At 37.0% G+C, this 25,615-nt stretch overlaps 1 protein-coding gene across 4 annotated transcripts in view; it reads left to right on the forward strand.

Moving 5' to 3' along the window:
- ZEB2 (zinc finger E-box binding homeobox 2) overlaps positions 1-25,615 on the forward strand; it is a 131,307-nt gene that overhangs the window by 82,503 nt on the left and 23,189 nt on the right. For 3 of the 4 annotated variants that reach the window (XM_081241586.1, XM_081241583.1, XM_081241584.1), the window contains 2 exons: positions 6,479-6,736; positions 11,595-11,666. In XM_081241586.1, coding sequence (XP_081097712.1) covers positions 6,479-6,736; positions 11,595-11,666 — 330 coding nt within the window. The remainder of the gene's footprint in view (positions 1-6,478; positions 6,737-11,594; positions 11,667-25,615) is intronic. The other variant, XM_081241585.1, reaches the window with a different exon arrangement.

Below are 25,615 nucleotides of genomic sequence, written 5' to 3' on the forward strand. Positions count from 1 at the left end.
TCTGTTTTTATGATAGTTTGGAGAAGGGAGGAGCCTTACTTTTATTTTTATTTGCCATTATCTTTATACTTTATTACGGAAGAAGTTTGGAGGGGAAAATTATACAACTATCATGTTATTACCTGCATGTGGGAGCTTATCCGGAGCCCCAGCAAATTTCTGGAATTAACCTTTTTTTAAATCTCTAACATAATGAAACTGGAAAGTGCCTTCAGGTACAGAGAAGCTGCTAGCATTTCTAGAGGGGATGAGTGCCTGCCATCTTCCCAAGATGATCCTGTAATAGGAAGTTGGTAGAGTCTCAGAACTGGCCCCTCCCCACTGGAACTGTGTGCAGAATTTCCTCTCTCATTTCACTTAATATGCATATTTTTTACATAGCTAATCTGAAATGGAAACATTTTTATCCCTATACTCAAAACTGCTTTTGTTTTATCAGCTGACATTTTACAACTCATTAATTTATAATGCGGGTTTAATGCCTTTGAATGTTCCTGGGATAAAAAATTAAAGTAACCAAGCTAGTTTGTAAAAAGGCTGACTGTAGTATGTTCATAGTAGCTCTTTTATAACAGTGTTTTGTACTGGAGAGCACATTCCATGGGAATATTTCAAACTGGCGTGGTCCCTTCTCCTAGCATTAATTAACCTTGCATCCCCAAGTGATAACATTATTCCCATTTTTAAATTGGGAAATTAAGGCTCCTGCATTTCAGTGACACATATCCAAATTCAGAAGAAAATCTCTGTTTGAATTTGCTTTGCCTTGTTGTACCTATCATGAGACTCCCGTTATTAAATGAAAACTTGAACCTTGATTTAGTCCTATGATCTTTATCCATCCAAGTGCAAAGGGAACAAGTTAGCTGTGATAAAGAAGGGGTATCAAGGATAGATCTTCCCTGGAAGAACACATTGCTGAATAAAAATCCTTGAAGAAGAGCTGCATCCTGTTTTTAGTAGCACAGTACCTGGAAATCAAACTCTGGTGGCAAGGGGGAGGAATAAAAGGCTAGGGTTCAGGTGAAGAGGCTTAGAATGTCCCTCAACATTTACCACACATAAAGACATTCTAAGAAAGCAACTAGACCATAACCCAGTGGCTCAGATGTACATGTTCTCCAAGCATCTAAGAGATTTAGGAAACCAAATGACTCATAAAATTCCAAAGGTCTTCTTTTAAACTTTAAGCCATATCACCAGAAGAGACATTTTTAAAATGAGGTTACATGTCTATCTCACATATTAGCTGAAGGATGAATCGTACTCTCTCCCACCATGGGCCTCCTACTTGATACTTTTGCAAATGAAATTTTAAGTGAAGGACCAACACCAAAACTGTGACTGGCACACATTCAGATCTTCTCGTTTCACTTAGAGCTACCACATAGCTCATCAGCAGACAAGACACTGGGGCCCGTCTTTATTATTATTTCAGTGGTTATCAGTGTTTCATGCTCCACAAACTGCAATCACACATGCAATTTCGTAGTCTTCTTGTGGCAACCTCATAGACAGGGAGCACATTACCATTATTTTTTCCCATTTATACCAAGTTTTCTTGGATGATAGGCCAAGGCCACACAGCTGGTTACATATTGGGACTGGGACAAGAAGACAGGTCTTCAAGCTCGTAATTCTGGGAACTGCCTCTTTATTTCTATTGTTTCCAAACTATTGTGGGAGACATGGGTGTATTGTTAGATTCTGGTAATTGATCAAATTGGTAGGCTTCTATAACTCAAATTAAAAGGATCCATGAAAGTAACAATCATCAAAACAATTTAAAATTAAGCAACAATCTTCATTTGGGAGCATAAAAACCCCCAAAGTCCCAGGGATTTCCATTCCTTTACTCTGATCATGTGGAGTTTAAATTTAGATTTCATTCTTCACTGGGAATGTGTATTATCATGTATATTTCCAGGTGGCTGTTACCTGCCCGAAGATGTGCTTTTAGCCCCCAGCTTTGCCACTAAGTGGCTGCAGGGCCTTACATGAGTCATTTGACCTCATTGTACCTGTATTACCTCCTTTGTCAAATGTCCAGGGTTGACTTCGTGTCCTTCTAGCACTACAGTTTTATATTGCTCTGTCTCTAAATAGATAGTAAGCTTCCTGAGGTGAGAATAGCGCATCCCTGTGTGCTCTGGACTCAACACATTGCAGGTATTAAATAAATGTTTGATGATGTCATCGAAAGACTTATTGGCACACTTAGTTTGAGTGGAGTTATAGAAAATCATTATTGACCACCTTATTAACAATTAACTGTCTATAACCTGCATATGTAATTTTCCTTTACATCAATAAAATGTCTGCTTCTGGTGAACATGAAGTATTGCCCCTTAATATCAGTTCTTTTGCATGTTAATACATTAGCAACTGATTCTTATTTGTACTGTAACTGACAGAATAAAGTAGAGAAAGCATATAAGTATGAAAAGGGGTTAGTTAGGTAACAATGTATAGGGCATCTTCAAAACAACAGTTCTGGTATTTCAAATGTCAAGCTAATTATCAGCAATGTTTAAATGCTGTGATAGGCCATTTTTGCAAATGCTGAAATTTTCTGTCAGGTATGGACATTATAAAAATGTCATGTTTTGCTACCATTCTGTTACATGTCACCAGAATACAAAATCTGAAAAAAAGTTAGATCAATAGACAGTAAAGAGAAACCATTATTTGTTTTGCATATGATTGTAAAATTAATTGGTCTGGTGCTAAAATTTAGAGTATTGTTTACTTAGAAGGAAGAATAGAGAGAATTTAATATAATGCAATCTGGTGAGGTGAAAATAATGCTTACTATAGATAAACTATGAAGCCTTTTAAATACAGGTTTTTAGTAATGCACATTCAGATATATCTTTCCAGGCCCATTTGCTATAAAGCAAATTTAAGTATCAGCTTTATACCCTTTGGTAACCCCGTATTACACATACAGTTTTAGAGAAAATGAAACTTTAATATGATTCCACATAAAATGGCAAAGCATGCCAATAATTCATATGCACTTCATATGCAAATAGTTTTATCCATCAATTATTATGTAAACATGGTATCACATGGCAAATTTCCCTGTAATACAGTACAGTACCTGTATATAATTATGGATGCATTTTGCCAATGCAACTGTTACACAGAATTGTAATTAATTCCTCTGAAGATTACTGGGAGAGTTTTGGATACTGATGCTGTTTTTGGACATTTATTACTGCTCTTTAGTTGGCTTTTTGCTGTGCCTCAGAGACAGATGTAAAATTAGTGTCTATTTTGAGCCAGCAAACAGTACATCTTTCTCTTGTTTATTGAATTGCAGAAAGGAATTCTTTGGGCTCCCACTTCTTTGTGGTTTTGAAGTAACCGTCTGTTTTTCTGCCAGCCATGTAGCTCTAATACATGTATAAAATTTTGCTGAGACTCATGCAAGGGGTGGCTTATTTGGCCTAATGTAAGGACCGAGTAGAACTTTGCTACATGTTTAGGTGGTTCTGTGCTTTTGAATGTTGAATAAAAAATATGTACCATAAGTTTAAAAATTGACACAGTACTAATATATTCTGACCGATGACCCTCATTTAAAACCAGTATATGTTGGTTATTATACAAAATGAAATCTCTTCTTTGCAGAGACAAATCTACATTATTAAGATCCCTTATGCCAATGGGGATGATGGTGGGCAAAAAAAAGAAAACAGGAACAAATGAGAAAATGAGCTTATTTTATTTCCTAATGCAAATGGAGGTAAACCCATCATGTCCTGGCCATTCTATTGTAAGAATATTTTGTGGTGAAAATTTCCCCAGTGCTTACACTTGGCAAATTCACTGACTAGACTTGAGAGAAATATTTAAAGGAAAATCCTGGGCATTTAGAAGCGGGGGGATGAGGTGGGGAGCAGGAAAGTGCCATGTCCATATTAACGGATTTAATTTTGATTGTCAGAAGGTCAACCAGAAAGAACAGAATGAAATTATCTACTCTGAGTTCAGATACAGAAACTTTGTTATGAATTGTTTTACCTGGATTTTTTAAAAGTGGGGGTAAGATACCAACATAATGGTTCTGGGAAGCCATCCAATGGGAATGGACACCCTAGTTAACACACTCTGGAAAAGATGGCACACTGCTTCTGTAAGTGAACTTGACAGCAGTTATTTATTTAGTTTAAAAGTATTTACTACTATTTGTGAGCGAGAACCCTAAAGGTTGTGAAGTATTGTTGCCCTGTGAAGGTGATGGATGCTGTACTCCTGACCCTATATGGTGAGACATGACTTCATTGCTTGTTTAGATTGTTCTGATATTTGGGACTCCTCAAGGGCTGTTCATAAATCATTTATCTCTCTTCTTTTTTTTTTCCACAAGAAAATATTTCAATTGTATTGCTGCAGGAACACTCACGTGTCACACGGGATATTGTGGTCCATGAAGAAAAAGACCTTAAAAGGCATGGTTGTTTTTCCAGGATAAAGGCCTTTTAATGCCTGTCCAGCCTTAGATAATTTTATTCACTCCTTCTGGACCTTTCTTTATTCCTCCTGTGCCCAGAGATCAGTTTTTAGGAGGTGGGTTGAAAGCTTCCCAGGCCTCCGGAGCTTTTGTTATAACCCCACCACTCTCACCAGCCCCCCACCTCCGCCCCGAAGTCAGCGTTCAGAACATTTGTAAAGAATCTTCTGCTTGTTGCTAAGAAATGGTTAAATCTCAGTCACCAGGGGAAAAAAAAAAAAAAAAAAAAGCACATTATTGATTGTACTAAGGTATATCTGGACCACACAGCTAGAGCAGAGATGTTAGAATATCTCTCTTTTTGTAGATCTGAGGGCATTACCCAGCCTGAACTTGCCTAAGCCCTTGTGGTCACACCTCTTGAAAAGGTTTTGTTTCCCCCGTCAATTGGTATTCAAACCAGGTCAGCAGATTCTGTTTGCCCGGCTCCGCTGCCGTTTTCATTTTAATTTGCACCTGTTGTGCAGTTGTTCCGAAGGCAAGTGCAGACCCGCGGATTATACAAAGATCATATTATGAGCAGATATGCACGGTGTAATCTTTTTGTCCCCAGCCTCACATGACAGAAAAAATCTCTCTCTTTTTGTTCCTTTTTTACTCCCTGGGAACCTGTCAAAGCAAACAGATATGACTGACTAAAATTTGTAACTAGACATGTTTCCAGAATTCTCCAAAAGCATTATGAACCTGACTCACAATCCTTTTCATTTTTTTCCTCCTTTTCTGCCACTTTTGTATAATCCGATAGCTGGCAAGAGCCACTTGAGATAGCTCAGTTGATAACTTAGCAGAGGATTGCTTTATTAGGCGCAGAGAAATCAAAATGAACCTGAAAATTGTTTGCGCTTTTTTTTTCCACGGGCTCCTTTTTATTTTCTTTCTTTCTTTCTCTCTCCCTCTTGTTCCCATGATGTCATGGTTCTAACTTGTTTTTTTGTGTGTGTTTCTGGAGAGTTGGGCTAACAGTTCTTGGCAATGCTGTGTGTGCGTAACGGCTGGTGTGTTTCTCTAGCTGAGCTAATGCCCCGTGTTTATTACTCTAATCTTTCTTGTCTGGTGGTAAAGTGGACAATTTATGTACTAGCATGTAGGCCGAGAGCCTGTGAGGGCTGACTAATTCAGAAACAGCCACCTTCAATTGAGTTCACAGACCTTATTTACAGGCTGTCTATTTTAAGAAAAGCTACTGAGCATTGCTGGGGCTGAGGGCTGCAAAAGCAGCCCGCCGGTTCTCGTGAGTTATTTTAACATTTGTGTTGGTCTTGCCTGTGTCACTTTGAAATCTTCTGTAATTATGGCGCTATGAAGACATCTCAATAGTAGTATTAATGGCCCAGAAGATACGGCTTTTCCTCATTTTCTGCTTAAAAGATTGGGATATAAATGGCCTTAGCACATGATGGTTGACGTAGAAGCAACAGTGAACCTTTCAGATTGAGCAGGTTTGTGTACGTGTTCATGTATTTGAGTAAATAGATGGACGTTGTGTGTGTGTGTGTGTGTGCGTCTACCATTTCTAGGAATAAAACCACAGCTAATATAGTGAAGGCATGTCATATTTATAGTACAACATTTCATAGTAAACACTTCATGTCACTAAACTAATAAAATTGTCAATTGCAGATCTATTTTATAAGTTTGTGTGGAGTGTCAAAAGTGCGTATTGCAATATGTCTCCGCGTATATAGGCATGTTTTGAGTATATGCGCTTCTGTGGCTTTTGAAATTTTCCCATCTTTTTAGCAAAAAACTATTTAAACTCAGAAAGAGTACCCAGGTATAACTGAATAAGAATAAAAATGCTAAAGCATGAAAGATATTCATTATATTTTCCTGACATGGTTGAGTAATTAAGTTACAAAAATACCAATTATTTTCCATTTAACTAAACATTCAGGGAGTGACTGATATTTTTCAACAGAGTGTTTAGAGTGTGTGTGTTCTGTGCTTCCTCTTCAGTGGTGAACTATGACAATGTAGTGGACACGGGTTCTGAAACCGACGAGGAGGACAAGCTTCAGATTGCTGAGGAGGACGGGATTGCTAACCCTCTGGACCAGGAGAGGAGTCCAGCTAGCGTGCCCAACCATGAGTCCTCCCCTCACGGGAGCCAGGCTCTATTGCCAAGAGAGGAGGAGGAAGATGAGATAAGAGAGGGTGGAGTGGAACATACCTGGCACAACAACGACATTCTCCCAGCCTCTGTAGATGGTCCAGGTAAGTGTCTAAAACAAGTTGGCCCCTTCCTGTGCCATCTACCTAGTGGAGCGTCCACAACCAAATCGTTAAAATATTTCTTTCTAGAGCCCTCGCAGAATAGAGATACCAAAGCTGGTGACAGATTATGAAGTGATAGTCGTGTTATCACATTACAGCACTACTGACATCTTAGGAAGGGATTATGTTTCCGTCTGGACGCAAGTTGAACATGAACTACATTTTAAACACACAACGTGAAGGATTTGCACCACATGTACAATGTGCCAATTATACAACACCATCAAGAGCTATCCTCTCAGGATGGAAACTGGAAGCAAACATAAAAGCTCACAACTGATATGTATTTGAAAGTTTTGTGTAGTGATACAAACCCAATAACTGTCAGTTTAACAGTAGTTTCAATGTCTGTCTGACACCTCCTATTGTAATTCAACCATCTAATCATTCCCTTTTGTTAAGTGTGAATGTGATTTCACACTTCTACCTGGTCAGGTAGCTTTCTTTCTTATTATTTAACAGCTAAGTACTTGATAATGATTCTTGCTGTTTGGTGGGAATCTCTGGGGAAGTAGAAATGGTCTAAGGCCAACTCTAATAAAAATAAGGTGAATTATATTCAAACTAAAACTTCAGATGCCACTGTGAAAATGGAAATGTCATGGTCTAAAATTCACTTAGGATGAAACATCACCAAGGTATGAAATGATTAACAAACTAAAGGAGAATTAATCATATCCCCCTAAACTCCCTCTGATAATCTCTACTTGGTAAGGTGGCCCGTAAAATTTTTTTAATGACCCTTCTAATTCAAACCTTCATGTCTCCTTAATCTCTGTTCCAAGACCCTGTGAGCGCTATCATGATTTACTCCACCTTATGTTTTTTTTTTCCTCACGATATATATAACAATAGCATGTTTATAAATAGGTGAAATGAGTGGGAAGGAAGTAAGTAAGCACAAGAGTCTACCTGTATGCTATTGTGATGTCGCAGAGTATAAAACATCGAACATAGGCAGAGTCATTGTTTGGTATACTGGAAGGAGGGTAATAAAAGTACTTCCACTACTAAAGAACATTAAATGTGAAAAAAAGAAAAAAGATGACTGATGGCAGTTTGAGTGTAGTGTATTTGTTTTTCGTTTTCCTAACACACCGTGCCAAGTTTTGTACTCTTTCTGTTTCCAATTTTGTTTTCGGTGAAGGTTTCTTGAATCTCAGCAATCCCACACATAAACATTTATCGTTATATCCATTAAGACTTAAGGTTTTAGATTTTCAACTATGAGGGAGAACTCAGCCAAAGATGCTTGAAAGATAAATACGTTTAATTAGGGGCAGAGGATGATCATTAAAGGAAGTCTGACTGCTGCAGAAGTCATTAACAATCTTAAATGAAATTTTTATTTTTATGATAGCCATTTACATGTATAATAAGAGCCAATGATTCTTGGGAGCAGTGTGACAGAAACAGAGTGTGGCGAGAACTCATGTAAGACATACTATTTAAATGAGCTGGTGTTAGCTATTCATATTTGTTAATGAACTAGATATGCAGGGCTATAAGAATGAATGTTCTGATGCTTTAAATTTTAATATCTAGAAATCAAGGGTAAGGATCAATTACTAGAATTTCCACCCTTAAAGGAATAATTATTAACAATATAACAAATGTACAGCTCCAAACTTCTGGGAAAAAAAAAAAGTTTAATTTAAAAAAATTAAGATCAGTAATTGAAAAACAGCCAAAACAGCCATGTCAAGCTGTAGTAGTCTGTGATCATGGCAGCTTTTTGTGTTGGTCATGGATCATAATTCCAAATGTTTTAATATACAATAATCCATATGAATGCATTACAGACCCTGTTATCACCTGTAGTTAATGGTGCCTGTGATACAAATGAACAGGCTGTTCTTTGCTCTTACCTTTATGGTAAATAAACTAGCATTCTGGAGTCACAATAATTAAATAAAATGTAAATCCCTAATCTCATTTGGCTATTTGGACCAAGAAAGTTACCCAGCTATTACCTGTCTGGTTCTAATGATTAGTAATGATTTATTGTTCTTTTTTTTTTATTGTTCCAAAAGTGCTCTGATGTGGTGCCTTGATGTCTAATGAAAAGAAATTGGTCTTAAAAAGCTACTCATTGTTTATCCTGACTCTTAGATAACACATTTTTCTTCTGATAAAATATTTTTCTTATTTATTGTTCAAAACATACAATATAGACAATAATTCTAATTCTGGTGCTGTTTTATTTAGTAGTGTTTTATCCCTGGTGCCTGGCTGTCTACCATCATACCTCAGCACATAGCTTTACTCTGAGATAAGCCCCCTCTCTTTTGCTCTCTCTCCCATGCTTTCTGTAGTTTGTCTGCAGGATGCAGGTTTTCCACTGAAGAGCGCAGTGGAGTTCTTACTGTGCCTTTCCGGTTCCAGCACAATCAAAGTTTTGTGTTTAGAATTGTCCTTGACATTCTTTCGTCCCACAATGGGGTGGACACAGTGTGCTGGAAACCATGACATCATTATCATTGACACAGACTTAAATAAATCACCTGCATCTTGGCCTCTTTCTGCTTATTCAAGGATTCTTCATCTTGAGGAAGAAAGTGCTCTTTATTTTTATAAACCTTCATCCCAAGGGTGACTGGAAAACGCAAACTTTTACAAGTGTTTTAAAAACAAATATACTATGTGGTTTTAGACACAGTATGCTGAGTCAGAGGTGTCTTGGGAAAAAATGTTTAAGGTTAGGCGTGAGGCAGAAAGACAGCCAGGATTGCCTTTAGTTCAGGGGGGGATACTCCTAACCCACGTTATGATGTCCTTCTGAATACGGATTCATGTGAAACTTAATTAAATAGGCATATGCATAGTATTTAAAACACATACCTGAGCTTGATGTTCAAAAAAAATAAAGCTTGATGCTCAGTAAATTGAAGCAAAGTACATTCTGGGTGAAAGTGACACCATCTCAGTTGCACAATCTTTGGTAAAAGAGGGTTATAGCTAAAGTATTACTACAGAATGCAGGGCACACTAAGTGCCAACTACACATGCGAATACGCAGCATTTAATAATTTGGGAAGCAACTACCTCCTGTAACTTCTCTTTACGTTTTCATAAGAAAATGACAATGAGGAAGGAAGTGCAGCAGAAATCTTGAACATTACCACTATTATGCAAAAAAAAAAAAAAAAATGCTGTTAACTGTTTTCCCCTTAGTGACTTGATCTCTCAGATGGAAAACTTATGATTCTTCTGACTCTTGGCTACCAGAAATCACATGAGAGGAGCGAGGAAGAAAGACACAAAAGTTATATTTATATCTAGTACTGAACTTCTCAGAAATACCTTAATTTAATTCCTTACAGAGACTAATAAAAATATCAGATGAGGGAGCCTTTTAACCAATCAATTATTATAATTGACAGTCAAGTATTGCTGTATATTGAACTCCTAAATGTTTTATGCAAAATGTCCCTGTGAACATATTCCTTAAATAAGGGAGAAGTCCAGGGCCAAGAATGAATTTAAAGTGGTCGTAGAATTTAAACAAATATCATTCAAATTATCTGACTAGTATTATGCCCAGTGGCATTAAATTAGCATCTATTTATATCTGTGTACTTTACCTTAAGAGGCTCATAAATTTTCAGTTCTGATGCCATAAACAGATATGCTGCAGGATACTACTTGAAAAACATATATTTTAATTTTGTTGTAACATTTGCTAGAATCTGTTTTTCTACCAAATAATTATGACTAGAATGTGATAAGCAAAAATGGTCAGGATAAATTTGGGAATTCACAGAGTCCTATTTATAAAGTTTCTCTTGTTTTAAACAGAATGATTATCACAGAGAGATATTCATCCTGGATCATGTTTGGTTCTCATTAGTATTGTTATTGTAAAAATAAAAATTTTTAAAGTCCATGTTTAATTTACTTTCTTGAAGGAATTTTAACTGTCAGCTGTCCTTCTCTGACTTCACATATTCTACAATTTGGTAGGCAGAAAATCTGAGAGTTCTCCTACTTTCCAGACTCTTCCCATTTTAAAATATTACAATTTTAGAAGATGACCTTTTATCATTTATAGATCTTCAACTTCAGTGTTACATATTTTCATCTTCATCAGAACACTGAGCTGTTCTTATAGCTATGTTTTTCCTCAGAAAATGACTATGACTCCCTACTGGGGAATTAACGGTAAGGAAGAAAGATATTTATGGAGTGGTAGGGAAAGGAATAAGGAAAATATGTTTTAGAAGTTTATATAAAACAGTGAAACAGGTGTTTTCAGTACCTCTGGGATGCTTGTTTTATAAACTGGGCATTTCAAGTTTTGGTATGTAGAATTAGGTTCTTTAAAATTTCGCTTGCATAGATTAGCACCATCATAGCTACTCCAAGGAGGGAAAAATGCATGAAAATAAAATAAGAAATTCTGACTTCTCTCTGATAATCCAGTGTTACCAGAGGCATAGCAGCCAGCGTGCCTCTTCGTCAGTACAAATACTTAGTTGCTTTTGACTCTTATTGAAAAAATAATATCTTTCCCCCTGTTTGTCACTAGAACTGCCACTAGAAGAAAAGCCTTTCGTTTGCCCCAAATAAGCACCTCTGTTTTTCACAGCTTGCAGTAATGCTTAAAGTAAATAAGTTCTTGTGCAGCTAGCACTATTGGATTCATTCAGTTGCCTGAACAAAGCTATTGTTTAGAGGTTTACAACAAGCCTTTTCTCTGTTTCCTTTAAAAGACTCTTCCTTGTTCCTGTGGTAAGCATGCTTAGTATAGTAAGCCTTTCTACAGTTTTCAAATGCTAAAGATAATCTTCCCCCACAGAAGAAATGAAGGAAGACTATGACACTATGGGGCCGGAAGCCACGATCCAGACCACAGTTAACAATGGTACAGGTAAGTAAGTTTACCACGCCAAGGTCATGTTTGTCCTGCGTCATGTGGATTTAGTGAGTCTGAGACAGAAACACTGACCCATCCATTTGTATGTCTGTGATTTAACAATTAAGTCAGACTTTACAAGTCTCTTGTTTTGTTTCAAATCAGAATTCTCTGTTTTGGTATTTTATTCAGCAAATATATCTTTTATTCTTAAACCCTAATTTGCCCGTGAAAGTTAAGAAAACTGAACTGGATTTAAAAAAAAAATCTTTTCAAAGCCTGAGTTGGGCAAATTTCTGGTAGTAATTTTTATTTTAAAAGACTGCATAAATATAATTTGAAAATTGTAATATAATATGCCTCTTCCAGTCACCCCTTGATATTAGTCATTGAGATTCAAATGATATGGTGTAATTTAGATTGTAAAATGTTTCTTCAGAACGACAAACCAAAATTCTGTGAATGTTCCTCATAAAAACTGATCATTTGAGTTCCTTTTTATCCTATCTTCATTTTATTTCTCAGTACCTTCTAGTTCCTCTAAATAATATTTTCCAGGCAAAAGTTTCATAAAGAATAGACAATTTCACTTCTTTTTAATGAAGCTAAAAAATTGCAGTAGGAAGGTAGTAAGTGGTGCTTTGTTTTATTCTGCTACTGCTGTAGAATGGAGTTTCAGGACAATTGTGACCTTCCATGTTCTTTCCCCAAAACTGAACAGCATCTCCTCTCACACCCTCTCACGTCACTAGTGCAAATGTACACTGACTCACTATGTTTATCTCTCTTTTCCTGGATAAGGCTAAGTATTTTTGGTGTTTCAAACAATCCTTCATACCACCATCAAAAATATTACCATAGTGCCCAGTAAAAGGTTAACTTCTAAAGCAAAAGCCAAAAAAAAAAATCACATAACTATTTCCACTCAACTCACCAATGAAAACAAGTCACAGTTTTATGTAGTTTTAGAAATGTAAATAATTAAGATGATATTCATATCTCCCTTATGTCGAAACACATCACAATAGAGTGTTCATGCTGTGTTTCTATTTAGAATGCTCTTATTAATAACTTACCATGCACTAATTTACATTCTTGGATATAAAATAAGAGAAATAATAAAAAACTATTGTAAATTTTCTTTCATTTGAATAATGTCAATTTAAGGTACAAAAATGAAACTGTATAATATGGGATTATGGAAAAGGTATAGAATTAGGAACCCATAATCCTGATTTTTAGCTACAGCTCTGGCAATAACTAGATTGCAACCTTGGACAAGTCAATTGCCCTTCTTGGCACTCAGTTTCCACATCTGAAAAATGAAAAGATTGCACTAGTTGCTTGTTAAAAATATTTCTAGTTTTAATATTCTATGTTGTAGGGGTGCCATCACTGTGTAAAATAGAAATAAGATAAAATAACTTCTTATAAAAACACAGTAATAAAGAGATACCACAAATTAGATACTTTCTGTAATGTCCTAACTCATAAGATCAAAAATGGCTTCATGTTCCTTTTAAAGACAATTGTTAAATTTCAACCTCAAGCATAAATAAACTCTAATTTCATTAACTTTATAGGCATTTAAAGTGTCGCTATTGCACAAAGTGACAATTTACTAGCTGTTTTATACACTTAAGGTCTAAAGTGGGGTTAATAAAAATGGTTCCTATTCAGAAGATTTAAAAATCAATTTCGAATGTTCCTTCACATAGCCTTAAGGTTCACCTTTTCCCATACTATTTACTATTCCTTATAGTTCATATGTATTCAGTCAATAAATAGATCAATAAGTATTCATTGAGTGTCTTCTGTCTATTCACTTTTGTGTGCACATGTTCTGGAAGATGGGCCAGGAAATCTTAGACATGGCTATTATTTAATTTGGAAGATGAGACCAACACACAAGAAAAAATAATAAACAAGTGAAAATATGTGATAAATATGCAACAAATAGTAGGAACTATAATTATTTCAAATTACAGAAATATGAGAGATCCTATGGGGTGAATATTCAGAAAAGGCTTCATGAAGGAGGTGAAATTTGAACTAAGTTCCTTTTCAGTAGTCATGAAGGAGTGAGGAAGGTCCTTCTAGCAGAACAGGAGTGTGTAAGCCAAGGAAAGAAATTGTAATATCTATTCAGAGGATAGCAAGTAAAAGGATTTGGCTGAATCAGGGGGTCCTAGGAGGCAAATCATGGGAAATGAAGCTGGACATGTAAGTTAAATGTAAATGGAGAATGTAAAGCAACAAACCAAAGAGTTTGGGGCATGTTATACTACCGTGATTTCTGTGAAGAAAAACTAGACTTTGAGAGACCAACTGGAAGTCATTGTAGTTATTCAGGTGTGACATGACAAAAAACCTGTCCTCAGGTGTCAACAGTGGTGAAATTAGTAACATGACTTCTTAATGACCAATTGATTCTCTGGGTGATGGAATCAAAATGGCTTCAGGATTACACATCTGCATGTTTAGAACATGGCAAATACTTGCTATTTCTAGATAAACAGAAAAAGGATCCAATTTTGAGAAGAACTTGAGCTTGTCTTTAGACAAGTATTTTCATATAAAAGTTATATAAATGTGTGTGTATATATATATATATACATATATATGTATATGAATGTTCATTGGAAATGAGGAATTGAAACCCAGGAAGTCAGGGCTAGAGATAAAGATTTGAGAGTCATGCAAATATATTCAGATGGTATTTAACATCATGGGACTAAAACATTTACAATAAATATACTGAAACATGTAGAAAGCTGAGGCCAGGGCTTCTGGTGAGTAAGGAGAAAAATCAAATTCATTAAAAGAAAAAAGATTAAGAGACAGAAAAAAATTAAATATCCAGGAGACAAAGAAAGTTTCAAAAGTAGACAATGGTCAATTGAATCAAAAGATTCAAATAACTATGACTGAAAGAATGCTGAGCAAATACATTGGACTTGGTAATTAGGAATTTACTGGTGACCCTCAGCTTAGAACTCTGGCCTTTTAGAGAATAACACATATTTCTTCCCAACCATAAGTTTACTGCTTCTTATCCCTAGCATCTTTTTGGGTGCTAAAAACATGTGGAATTGAAATAAGACATCTTTAATGGTTGAAGTTGCTTATTAATGGAGTATCTCTTTCTCACCACATAGGTCCTACTGATCAAGGTCAAGCTATTGGCTGACCTTCCTCTCCGGCCATCCCAACCTATAGTGATATTCTCCTCCAATGAACTCTTATAGAACAAATCAGCTGACCTTGCTGTAGATGCTATAGTGTGTTGTAACTTAATGTATTGTCTTTTCCAAATTAGACTGCAAACTCTGAGAACACAGATTGGTTTTAGGCTACCACATTGTCTATGAGAGTGCCTTAAAATTAACAGGGTCTCGGGCTTCCCTGGTGGCGCAGTGGTTGAGAGTCCGCCTGCCAATGCAGGGGATACAGGTTCATTCCCTGGTACAGAAAGATCCCACATGCCATGGAGCGGCTAGGCCCGTGAGCTATGGCCGCTGAGCCTGCGCATCTGGAGCCTGTGCTCCGCAACAGGAGAGGCCACAACAGTGAGAGGCCGGCATACCGCAAAAAAAAAAAAAAAAATTAATAGGGTCTCAACAAATATGTTTTTATTAGTGCATGAATATGGAATTCTTTAATATCAGATACATTTTTCATCAAAGCAGAACAAACACATTGGAATAGATAAATTTTAAACAGGTTAAGCATATTTTCTGATAAAAAGTGTTGTTGTTAACTGGAATAATTTGTCAGGGGAAGACAAAGAAAATGTCTCTATTATTTCTGGATATTCAACACACAAATTTCATTCCTAACTGAAAGTATGGAAAAGACATCTAAATTTCCTACGCAAGTCTACAAATCTATTACATAGTAGAATTTAACCAAGTTCATATCAATGAATAGAGTAGTCTTTTAGAATCTAAAAGTATCTCCTTCCTAGTATACTCTGCTGAGTTAAAATCTGTAGAAACCACTCATTCTTTCTTAGCCTGACAGCATCATACACCTTCCTAAAGGCCATCTCTACCAGGAAGCCATCTGACAGTCTCCCACTCAAGATTAACCACTCACCCTTTTGAGGGTCATTCTCTCTCATATTATAATTAGTCACCTGCAGGTATGCTTCTCTCCACTAGATTGTAAACTATTTGAGGGCAGGAATGATATGGGATTTTGGTCACTTTCTCACCACAGACCCTAGAATGGTCCTGAGTCAGAAAGAGTTTTTGAAGAAATGAGAGACAAATAGCACTTGAACTTTCCTTTCACATTTCTGGGTTGACATACTTTTGACAGCGGACCTGAAATAATCACTCAGACATTTTCATCTCCCATTATTCCAATCCCCCAAATGAGAAAGACTCAGTTACATCTGACTGGTCTCTAGCCTTCATGTCCTCCTCTGTTTAGTCTGTCCACATTCTTCCTATAACCCTTTTCTCATGGTCCAAATTCCTTTCTTAGAATCTTTCATTGTCCCTCAGTACCTATAAGACAAAATCCACATTCTTCAGACAGGTATTGAGTGCCGTCCATTTCATACCAACAGTGTTGCATTCTTGTCAGACCAAATCCCTTGGTAATATCAAAAAAGAATCACATGTATACCAACCTCTGAATCTCTGCCCATGCTATCCCTTGAGACCCTAATCTCTCACTCCCTTTCCTCCAATTATCCAAATTCTACCCACCTTTCTGTTCTTCAAGGCTAATTCACCTCCCATTTCCTTAATGTGGTCATCCTTGAACAACCCCAAACCACATATATCTCTTCCTTGTCTGAAATCCCACAGCCCTCAGGTGCACACCACTAATTTTAGCATGTTGAATTGTTCCTCGTTATGTTGTTTGCACATATTTCACCTAGTTAATTTCATGGAGACAAGCAGTTTCTTGAGCTATGAAATAGGGGTAAATTAGTATGACCTTAGTATGTGCCCCCCAAATATTTGCTTTGATAAAAGGGCTAGTCTCTGTTTGCCTCAAAGTGCTCAGTACAGCAGTGAACACACATGGTGGGCATTATGACTGGTAAAATGAATGAATGAATGAGCTAATGAATGAATGAACAAATATTAGGTGGAGAAGAAATGGGCTCTGAGAAAGGAAGTCACAATAGGTGAAAACATTCCCTGTGAAGGGGATTAAGTCCAGTATCTTCAGAGAGTGAAACCAGGATTTAAGTCTCTGAAATCTACTTGTTAAAGGCAAAGAAAAACAGACTATCATTACTTTTTTACAGCAAAGTTAGATTAGCAGCATTGCAAAATTGATCTACAGCATATAAAGCATTGAAAACCCTGATTTATAGTAATAACTTTCTACATTGCATTTAATGTTTCTACGTTGGTTTTAATGTTTTAAAGTTTTTTTAATGTATGCTTTAACACGTAAAGAACACCTTTTCACAAAGAACTTTACATCTTCCAGATATTAATCTGGTTCAAAATCAGAATGAAATTATTATGTAGAATTTTCAAAAGTGTGTTTTAAAAGGTGTTTTCTAAGAAGGTTAGAGAAACGGAAAAACTTGGGAGCATTATAAACATGTGTTTGCCTACATGCTAGTAGTAACAAGGATCTATCTTAGGTGCACGGTGATCATTAGCATTAATGTGTTTCCACGTGCATATCAAGACCTAAATAAGCCCCTGATGTTTTCCTCTTTGACTGTGTGAGAGTTACCTTTTCTCAAACAATCTAGCACTCTTGTTTTAAAGGGCTATTAATAACCACCTGCATCTTTGCTTCCTTTCCTGGGAAGAGGAAAACACCTTACATCTAGGAACTGGGTAAGGCCAGTTGAGGTCTCAGTTCTTAATCTTATATAACACAAGAAAATTATTGTCCAAGAACTAACTGTACTGACTGTAACTAATAGTCGTTAAACATGCTTCCAATATTTTAGGAATAATATATAAACGCTTTTACAGATAAAAAGGCAAAAGTTGTTTTGGGATGCTCTAGATTCTACAGTCAGGTAAACTACATTTGAATTTTGTCTCTACCAATTACTAGTTTACATGAACTTGAGTGTAGAATAAGCCTTCATTCTACATCGGTAAAGTGGAAATAATGATTCCCTGTTTACAGAGTCTGACTGTGGCGATTAAATGGTATATCTTTTTTTTTTTTTGCTGTTCGCGGGCCTCTCACATCATTTAAGTTGCACTCTTTGAAGTAAGTAAGAAAAGATATCATCAATTGACAGTATGGGAATGGGAATAGGGTTGGAATCTTCAGGAATGGAAATTTAGAGTAATTGCTGTGGACAATGTATGGAGATTCAATTATCATCATGAATGAATATCCTATTTTGATAGATTGAAACAAGGCTATACAATTATTTACGTTTCTTTAAACATTTTTTATATTCTAGGAACAGAGAAATTGGGCTGGATTTTAATTTGGCAAGGCCAGAATGACACAAGAACAAGGGGCGGGGATGGAAGTGATTTCCAGCTTCAAGGTGAACCGAGGCAAGCAAAATCAGAATGGGTGAAATAGCCTGAGGGACTCGTCAGGGCCTGATTATCACAATGAAGTACCTGTTTCAGGGGATGAGGAACTGAATGATGGGGTGGGGCGATAGGTTGAAATCAGAGAGTGAAAGTTCCAAGTTTCACTCATAGAGATGGCATTGTCCCAGGGTTAGCCATACCAAGGGGTGGCTGGCCATCCCTGTTGTTGGACTAGAGAAGATTAGAGCACCACACAGCCAGGATTCTGCACAGACTATCTTTTGAGTAATGAAATTTCCCAGAATGACAATAATGACAGCCTGGGGTAAACATATTCATGGGATAAGTGTCATTTTATTTGAGCTGTATAGGTTGTGTCCTAAGACATGATGGTGAAAATGGATGACATAGATTTCAAAAAATTACAGATTGGAGGCTTTTTGAGGGTCCAGGTTAAGTTTGCTTTTCCCCATGTTTCCCCTTGGTAGGTGCAGTGTTTATACAGCCTCGATGATTGATAAACAGGTTGCTTGTTGAAACAAAGCATAAATGAATAAACAAAGAAATGATGAACAAATTAATAAAATAGGCACTCTGGTTTGAAATGGGGGTATGAATGAAGGAGTTTGTTGACCCATCTGTGTGTCGCTCTGCGTGTTAAGACAGATGAAGGTGGGAATGGCTCTGCTGGAAGGGTCTGTGAGGGATGGAATATTATCAAGAGATGACACAGTTTCATTTAATCTGAAGAAGTGGAACTCATGTAGGAGGACATCATTAAGCATGTGGGGGGATAAACAAGTAATATGTGAAATGGGAAAGCAAAATGAACCGTGAATAAAGTGTATCTTGGTCTCTAGCCCTAAATTAAGCTTAAGACATTTTTTTAATTTACTAAAACCATAGTAGTTAATATAAATTCTTCCTTTGCAAGACGTTTCATAAAGTTATTTTTGAATTGAGTGCCTTTTGCAACATGATTAAAATGAGGAAATATCAGAATGAGAAAAATACAATCCCTAAATATTAAATGGAAATTTTTTTTTTTTTTTTTTTTTTTTTTTTTTTTTTTTGCTGTACGCGGGCCTCACACTGTTGTGGCCTCTCCCGTTGTGGAGCACAGGCTCCGGACGCGCAGGCCCAGCGGCCATGGCTCATGGGCCCAGCCGCTCCGCGGCATGTGGGATCTTCCCGGACCGGGGCACGAACCCGTGTCCCCTGCACCGGCAGGCAGATTCTCAACCACTGCGCCACCAGGGAAGCCCTAAATGAAAATTTTAAATAGGCATTGTGAGTGGAGCATTTGAAGAACTTCCATGATGTTTTCCATTTTACCCCAGTAAACTTAGGTGCAGGTCACTCAGTCAAAAAATAAAACAAGTGCATAGCATTCAGAAGAGCAAGGACGTGAAAAGAAAAATAGAGAAAAAAAGTTTAAAATATGATATTTTATTTACATTGAAGTTGGCATTTACATTGCCTTTCTTCCTATTAATTTTACGGTGTTATAATGTTGCTGTTCAGAGCTACTTACAATGTCAGAACAATCATTGCAGCATCTAGGACCTATTGAAATTATATCCAATCAGTTAGGCAAGAAGAAAAACTAAAAAAATGGGGTTGTCTCTCTCTCTGTCTTTCTCTCATATGGACTCATTATGATATAGTGTAAAGAGTAACGGGTTAAGAGTCAGGATACATGAATTCCCCATCCAGCCCTACCAGAAATTATCTGTGTAATGTTCTATGAATCATTAGCTTCACTGTACCTTAGTTGTATTGTCTGTTAAGTGAGGACATTAGACTAGAAATTGTGGACTCCACCCACCCTACCCTTTCTTCTAACGAGATTTTACTGGGAAGCGTGAACAAAGGAAACAAAAAGCATGGGCTGTGTGAGTTGCCATGGGAGGGGGAGGTTCTCAGGTCTCCTGTCTCCTGATCCTAGACCCAAGGCCAGGGTCCTGGGTGTGCGACGTGCAGTCACACAGGGGCCTTCACTGGAAGGGCCTTGCCCTTGGTTTGATGCTCTACTGCCACCATTTTGCACTGAACCTGGCAAATTGTGTAGGCAGTCCTGCTTCTACCTCACAAAAGGTGTTAAGATAATCTCTGAGTATGAGCAGGATGGGAAGGGGTGGGGTCAGGGATTACCCACCTGAAGTACCACATATAAACACCAATTCTGTTCAAGTGTACAGGATCTTTTGGCAGTATCTCGGAAGCAACTGAATCCCAGGTAAAGATCTAGACCTAGATTGAAAATCTTTTTTTGAGCCAGAAACACCGTGATACACAGTATAACTCCCCCAAATTGGTAACAGGAATGATAAGGTTAGCAGGCTAGCAGTCAGTTAAGCCTCTTTAAGCATGAATTTTGTGTGTCATATCATTAGTATAGAAGAAAGTGGAGAAAAGAGTGAAAACGTTTTTGTACCTTTGTTGTCTTCTTGGTTTATAGCTTCCAATTCCTCTTATTGCTCTTATATGGAGTTTAAGTTAAAATTTTTAATACAGCTAGCTTTCTTCTATGGGTAACAGAAGCCATACAAGTTTTATCATAAGGTATTTCTCAGCAAGAGTTGAGTTGGATGTATAGCGTTAATCAATTGTGCAAGATCGGGGCTTCCCTGGTGGTGCAGTGGTTGAGAGTCCGCCTGCCGATGCAGGGGACACGGGTTCATGCCCCTGTCCGGGAAGATCCCACATGCCGCGGAGTGGCTGGGCCTGTGAGCCATGGCTGCTGAGCCTGCGCATCCCCCGCAGCGGGAGAGGCCACAACAGTGAGAGGCCCACATACAGCAAAAAAAAAAAAAAAAAAAAAAATGTTCAAGATCAGCTTATCAGATAATTCAGTTAGTACCTAAATACTTAACAAGGAGAGAGTCCTGCTCTTATAAAGCATGTCATTTTCTTCTTGTGTATAATATTAGTCACATTTTTATATGTTGGAAGAGTTTTGTCCTCCAGTCAGATCTGTCATGCATATTATCCTTTTAAATTATTTTAGTTAATTTCATAGAATGAGTTTCTAAAAAGAAAGTATAGAAAGAGATACGTTCTGAGGAGAGAAAGACAGAAGTAGCACTTGGCAGGTTAGACAGGAGGGTCATTTTCAGACTATAATCAGTGTACACCAAGAACAGCCTGTTACTTCCTGGCGAATGAATGCTGCGGTTTTATGAGCTTTGTTCGCAGTTAGGAACAGCTATCTCCACTTCACAGCAAGAGTTCCCACAAGAAATAACTGATATCCCAAGCTTCTTGAGTGTCTCCTTCATTCATTCAGCAAATATTTAATAAGCACTGTTTTCCTTGTGATATTGTCTGTGGTTTCCAGGCACCTCTGAAATATTTTTTCTTAATCTGTGTATATGGGTCCTCCATCAGAAAACTGTGTTGCTTTGAGTTTTTAATTGAAAAGAATACAGATAAAACTCTCTAGGCCTAGCCAGTGAATAAAAAAGCAAATTGATTAGGGCAAAGAATTAATTGAAATGGTGCAATTCTGAAACTTCGAAGATTCCCTAGAAAGCACATACTAGCTCATTTTACAGAAGAAGATACTGAGATTAAAAAACATAAGTAGCTGAGTCAAAATGAGTAGTCTAATAATTTTAAACCTGGTCTAATCATTCAATTAGTGGGCATTAGCTGTGTGCCTGACACTGCCCTAGGCACTGGGATACAAAGGTGAATAAGACCCTCCGTGCCTCTATCAGCTCACGGGCATGTAAACGAAAGATTATAATGTGATTGATAAATTCAACAATTGAGATATGCAGATGATATTCTGTAGAAGGAGGGTATGAACTCAGGTTGAAATCATCAGAAAGGCTCCCTGACATGGAAGTAATTCTGTGCTGTTTCCCAAAACCACGTTACTGCATGCCTTATTTAGCCAGGGGAGACAGAGAATTGAATTCCCAGAGTAGTGATTCTTTAACTGGGCATGTATCAGAATCCCCTAAAGGGCTTGTTAAAACAGATGGCTGATTCCGTCCATTTAGGGTGGACCCCAAGAATTTGCATTTTGAACAAGTTCCCAGGTAATACCGATGCTGCTGGCCTGCGGACCACATTTTGAAAACCACTGTCCTAGAGCATCCTTAGGTGTCATATGTCTCTACAGAAAGCATATGAAAGAGCACTGAATTACTGGACAAAAATACCATACTTCATAAACCTCTCTAAAATATAATAAAATAGTCTGAGTCTTTTTGGTAATATACCAATTCCAAAATTTTAGGTTTCACAGGTATATGAAAGATAAACATATTATCTACGGGAATTTTTGTTTTAAAGGCGTGGTCTTTGTACCAATAAATAGCAATCAAAACTGTCTAAGGGTTAGTAGTCTCTAAATCTGATATTCAGAATCCCCTAATAAAAAATCTCACTTTAAAATTAGACTCTGTCCCTGACTGGGCTGCTTCCTGCTGTTTAGGGAGATATTTGATCCTGCACAGTACTACAGATTCCCATCCCTTTGGAACTTTTTCTCCTGAAGCTCTCACACGTTGGGAACTCTCACTGGCATCTGAATATGTGCTCCCAGGAGAAAGCCATGTCAGATCAGGCATGGAGAGACTGGCCCAGAAGCTCTACTAATTCCCAGGAAGAGAAGAAAACTTTGTCACTTTTGACCTGGCTTTACACACACCTCTGTAGCAGTCGGAGGCTCTGCTGGGCTGCCCATGTAGCTGTGTAATGAGAAAAAGATCATCTTCCCTCATGGTTGTTTTTAGATATTTGGTGCCAGTATGTATTTCAGAAGCCTTCTACAGAAAGGCACACGTGCATTTTTAGTGATAAAATGCCTATATTACATTAATTAGTCAACTTTAAACAAAGTAGCCATGAGGATTTATATACCTCAACAAATGCTGAATATGAGCTTTCTTTAAACGAAAAATTTTAATACAAATGAATAAATTAAAAATAATTTTCTGTGTTTTCTTACCATCTAAAATGTTGCTGAGAAAGAGACTTTTTCAAAAAGATGATGAATACAGTTACGTAGATTTCAGGTCCCTTTGCCTTGACATTTGAAGTGAGTAAAAGCAGATGATATGATAAATGCATAATTTCGATGTTAGACTGAGGAAGTGTGTGTGTCTCTGTGTGTGACTCTCTGTGTATATATGTATTTATATTACCCTGATATACATGTATCTATATGTCTGTATACTGCAGAATAACAACCATTTTATGTACTTGTCTCTAAATATGAGAATCATAGAAGCAGGAAAACAATTCTCAGTCAATATCTTTGTGTCCTCGTCCCCAAGTACATTCTCTGGTACTAGTAGGCACTCAATAACCAGTTATTAAACAAAGGGATGGATGAATGATTCTACTCAGTTTTTTACATATACTTACTTCAGCTCTTCTAGACCCTCCAAGATATTTTCTCTTCCAAAAGAATTATTTATTCATGTTGATGTTTATTAAAGTGGCTTAGCATAATATTCAAATATATTTCTTTAATTTTTAAGTGAATGTTAAAAACATGCTGGGTAATAGACCAGTGTTAATAGAGCACCTGTCTTCCTACATGAACACATGCTTGTAAAAAGTAAAGAAAATAAATGGTGAGGGAATAAAAGTAAAGAGGAGGAAACAGAAAAAGAGGAGCAATAAGTATCAAGGCCTCATCATAATATAACTACTTGTAAAAGTATTAAGAATCTTTGAGAAATACCTAAAACAAGTCAATTATGGGGAGAGCAGCAGTTGACTGATTTGAAGACCAATATAACTCTTTTATTTAGAGGTTTTCTTTAAAGATGTTAACATTGCTTGTTTTTAGGCAATAACTTGAAAAGTCAGTCCATATTGATATTCATCATTATCTATCCAAAAATATCAATATCTAAGATAGAGATAAGGGTATATATGAAAGTATTATTAACTAGTAAGCATAACCAACATATTTACAAGAAATTTGAGGCTGTTCTGACTTAAGGGACCTAGAAATTTACCCTAACAATATTAAAATACACTTGGCTATGAGGAAACATTTTTAATTAATGAAGTTCTGTTTTGGGGTAGAGGAAAGTTTACCTGACCTTAGGGAAGGTTGAGATATTTGCAAGACACTAGGGTAAATTTTAGGACTAAATGCAAAATCTCTGGAGAAGGTATGGGAAGAAATTATTTGAGGTTTCTTGTGAATTTTTGCTATCGTTTGATCATAAATACCATGCAAATATACTTTGTCAGTGTGTTTTGGCAATTCTTCCAAGGATACCAAGGAGTGAAGAGAAAGACAGGGAAAAAAAAAAAGAAAATAAGGTTTATTTTACATTAGAAAAATGCAGTGAGGAATTTTATAACTTTCTAGCAAATTTTCTACCTCATCTCTGAGTCCACTATACAGTATTACAAAATCTTTGTAAAAACCAAAAATGCAGACTTCCAAATAGAATCCAAACATTATCCTTCCTAACAATTTTGAGAGTAATAAAAATTTAATTCCATCATTTGTTCTAGAATTGTAACAGGGCAATTTGGAGTCTAGGAGATTGAGATACAACATAGCCTAAAGTAGAAAAGGGAATTTTTCTGCTCTCTGGAAGGACGCAGGTGCTGCTTGACCTCAGGAACAAGTGTAGCTAGAAAAGTACTGTCAGGACTTGCCATTTTGTCTCTGCTTTTCTCTGTATATCTGCTCATTTTCTCTCTTCATAAATCTTCTTATTCTACATGGGATTTATCAGTTCTTTCATTCTACATCTTATAGCTGCAGTCACTTGGAAAAAATAAATCTGCCTTGGTGATCTCTTTGGAACCATGTTCTAAAATCATGGGGAAGGGATTGACTGAACTCAGTTGGATTAATTGGCTACCACAGGACCAGTCAACGGTTTGACCTGGAGGATGGAGGGCTAAGATTGCTTCAGTTCAGGTGCAGATTAATCCACTGTAACTAGGGGAGCAGGATCATGCAACAACATGGCAGCTGGCTTGGGTACCGTAAGGTTTGGCAACAGGGACAGTGGGGAGCCATCCCAGGCAAAGGAGAATGTCATGGTACTGGGCAGAAAAAACCATATATTGCTAGTATCCATAGCAACACCAGGGAAAAACACATTATATCCATGATGGTCATACCTAGTTCATAGAAGGCTAGATTCTAGCCCACTTAAGTGACTATAGATATTGAGATATATAACTAGTAGCATATCTATACCACATTAAAAAAATCTTGATAGAGCAAATAAATTTAAATGATTGGGTTTCTTCATGAAACCCTTTCTGAATACTCATCTGAGCCCTATCAAAACTCTTGCAAGTATTTATGATCACGAATACACAGTTTATCATGTAATTGTTCTACAGTTACTTGAATAGTAGGTCTGAGTTCCTAGCTCAACTGTAGGTGTCTTGTCTTATGCTTCCTTTTACTAGAAGACTTCTGCACCAAGATCAGTGTTAAGGACATAACTTATTCCACATTCATTCCATAAATGA

The sequence above is a fragment of the Mesoplodon bidens genome (assembly GCF_964165515.1).
Source record: "Mesoplodon bidens genome assembly, chromosome: 8".
NCBI classification, from domain to species: Eukaryota; Metazoa; Chordata; class Mammalia; order Artiodactyla; family Ziphiidae; genus Mesoplodon; species Mesoplodon bidens.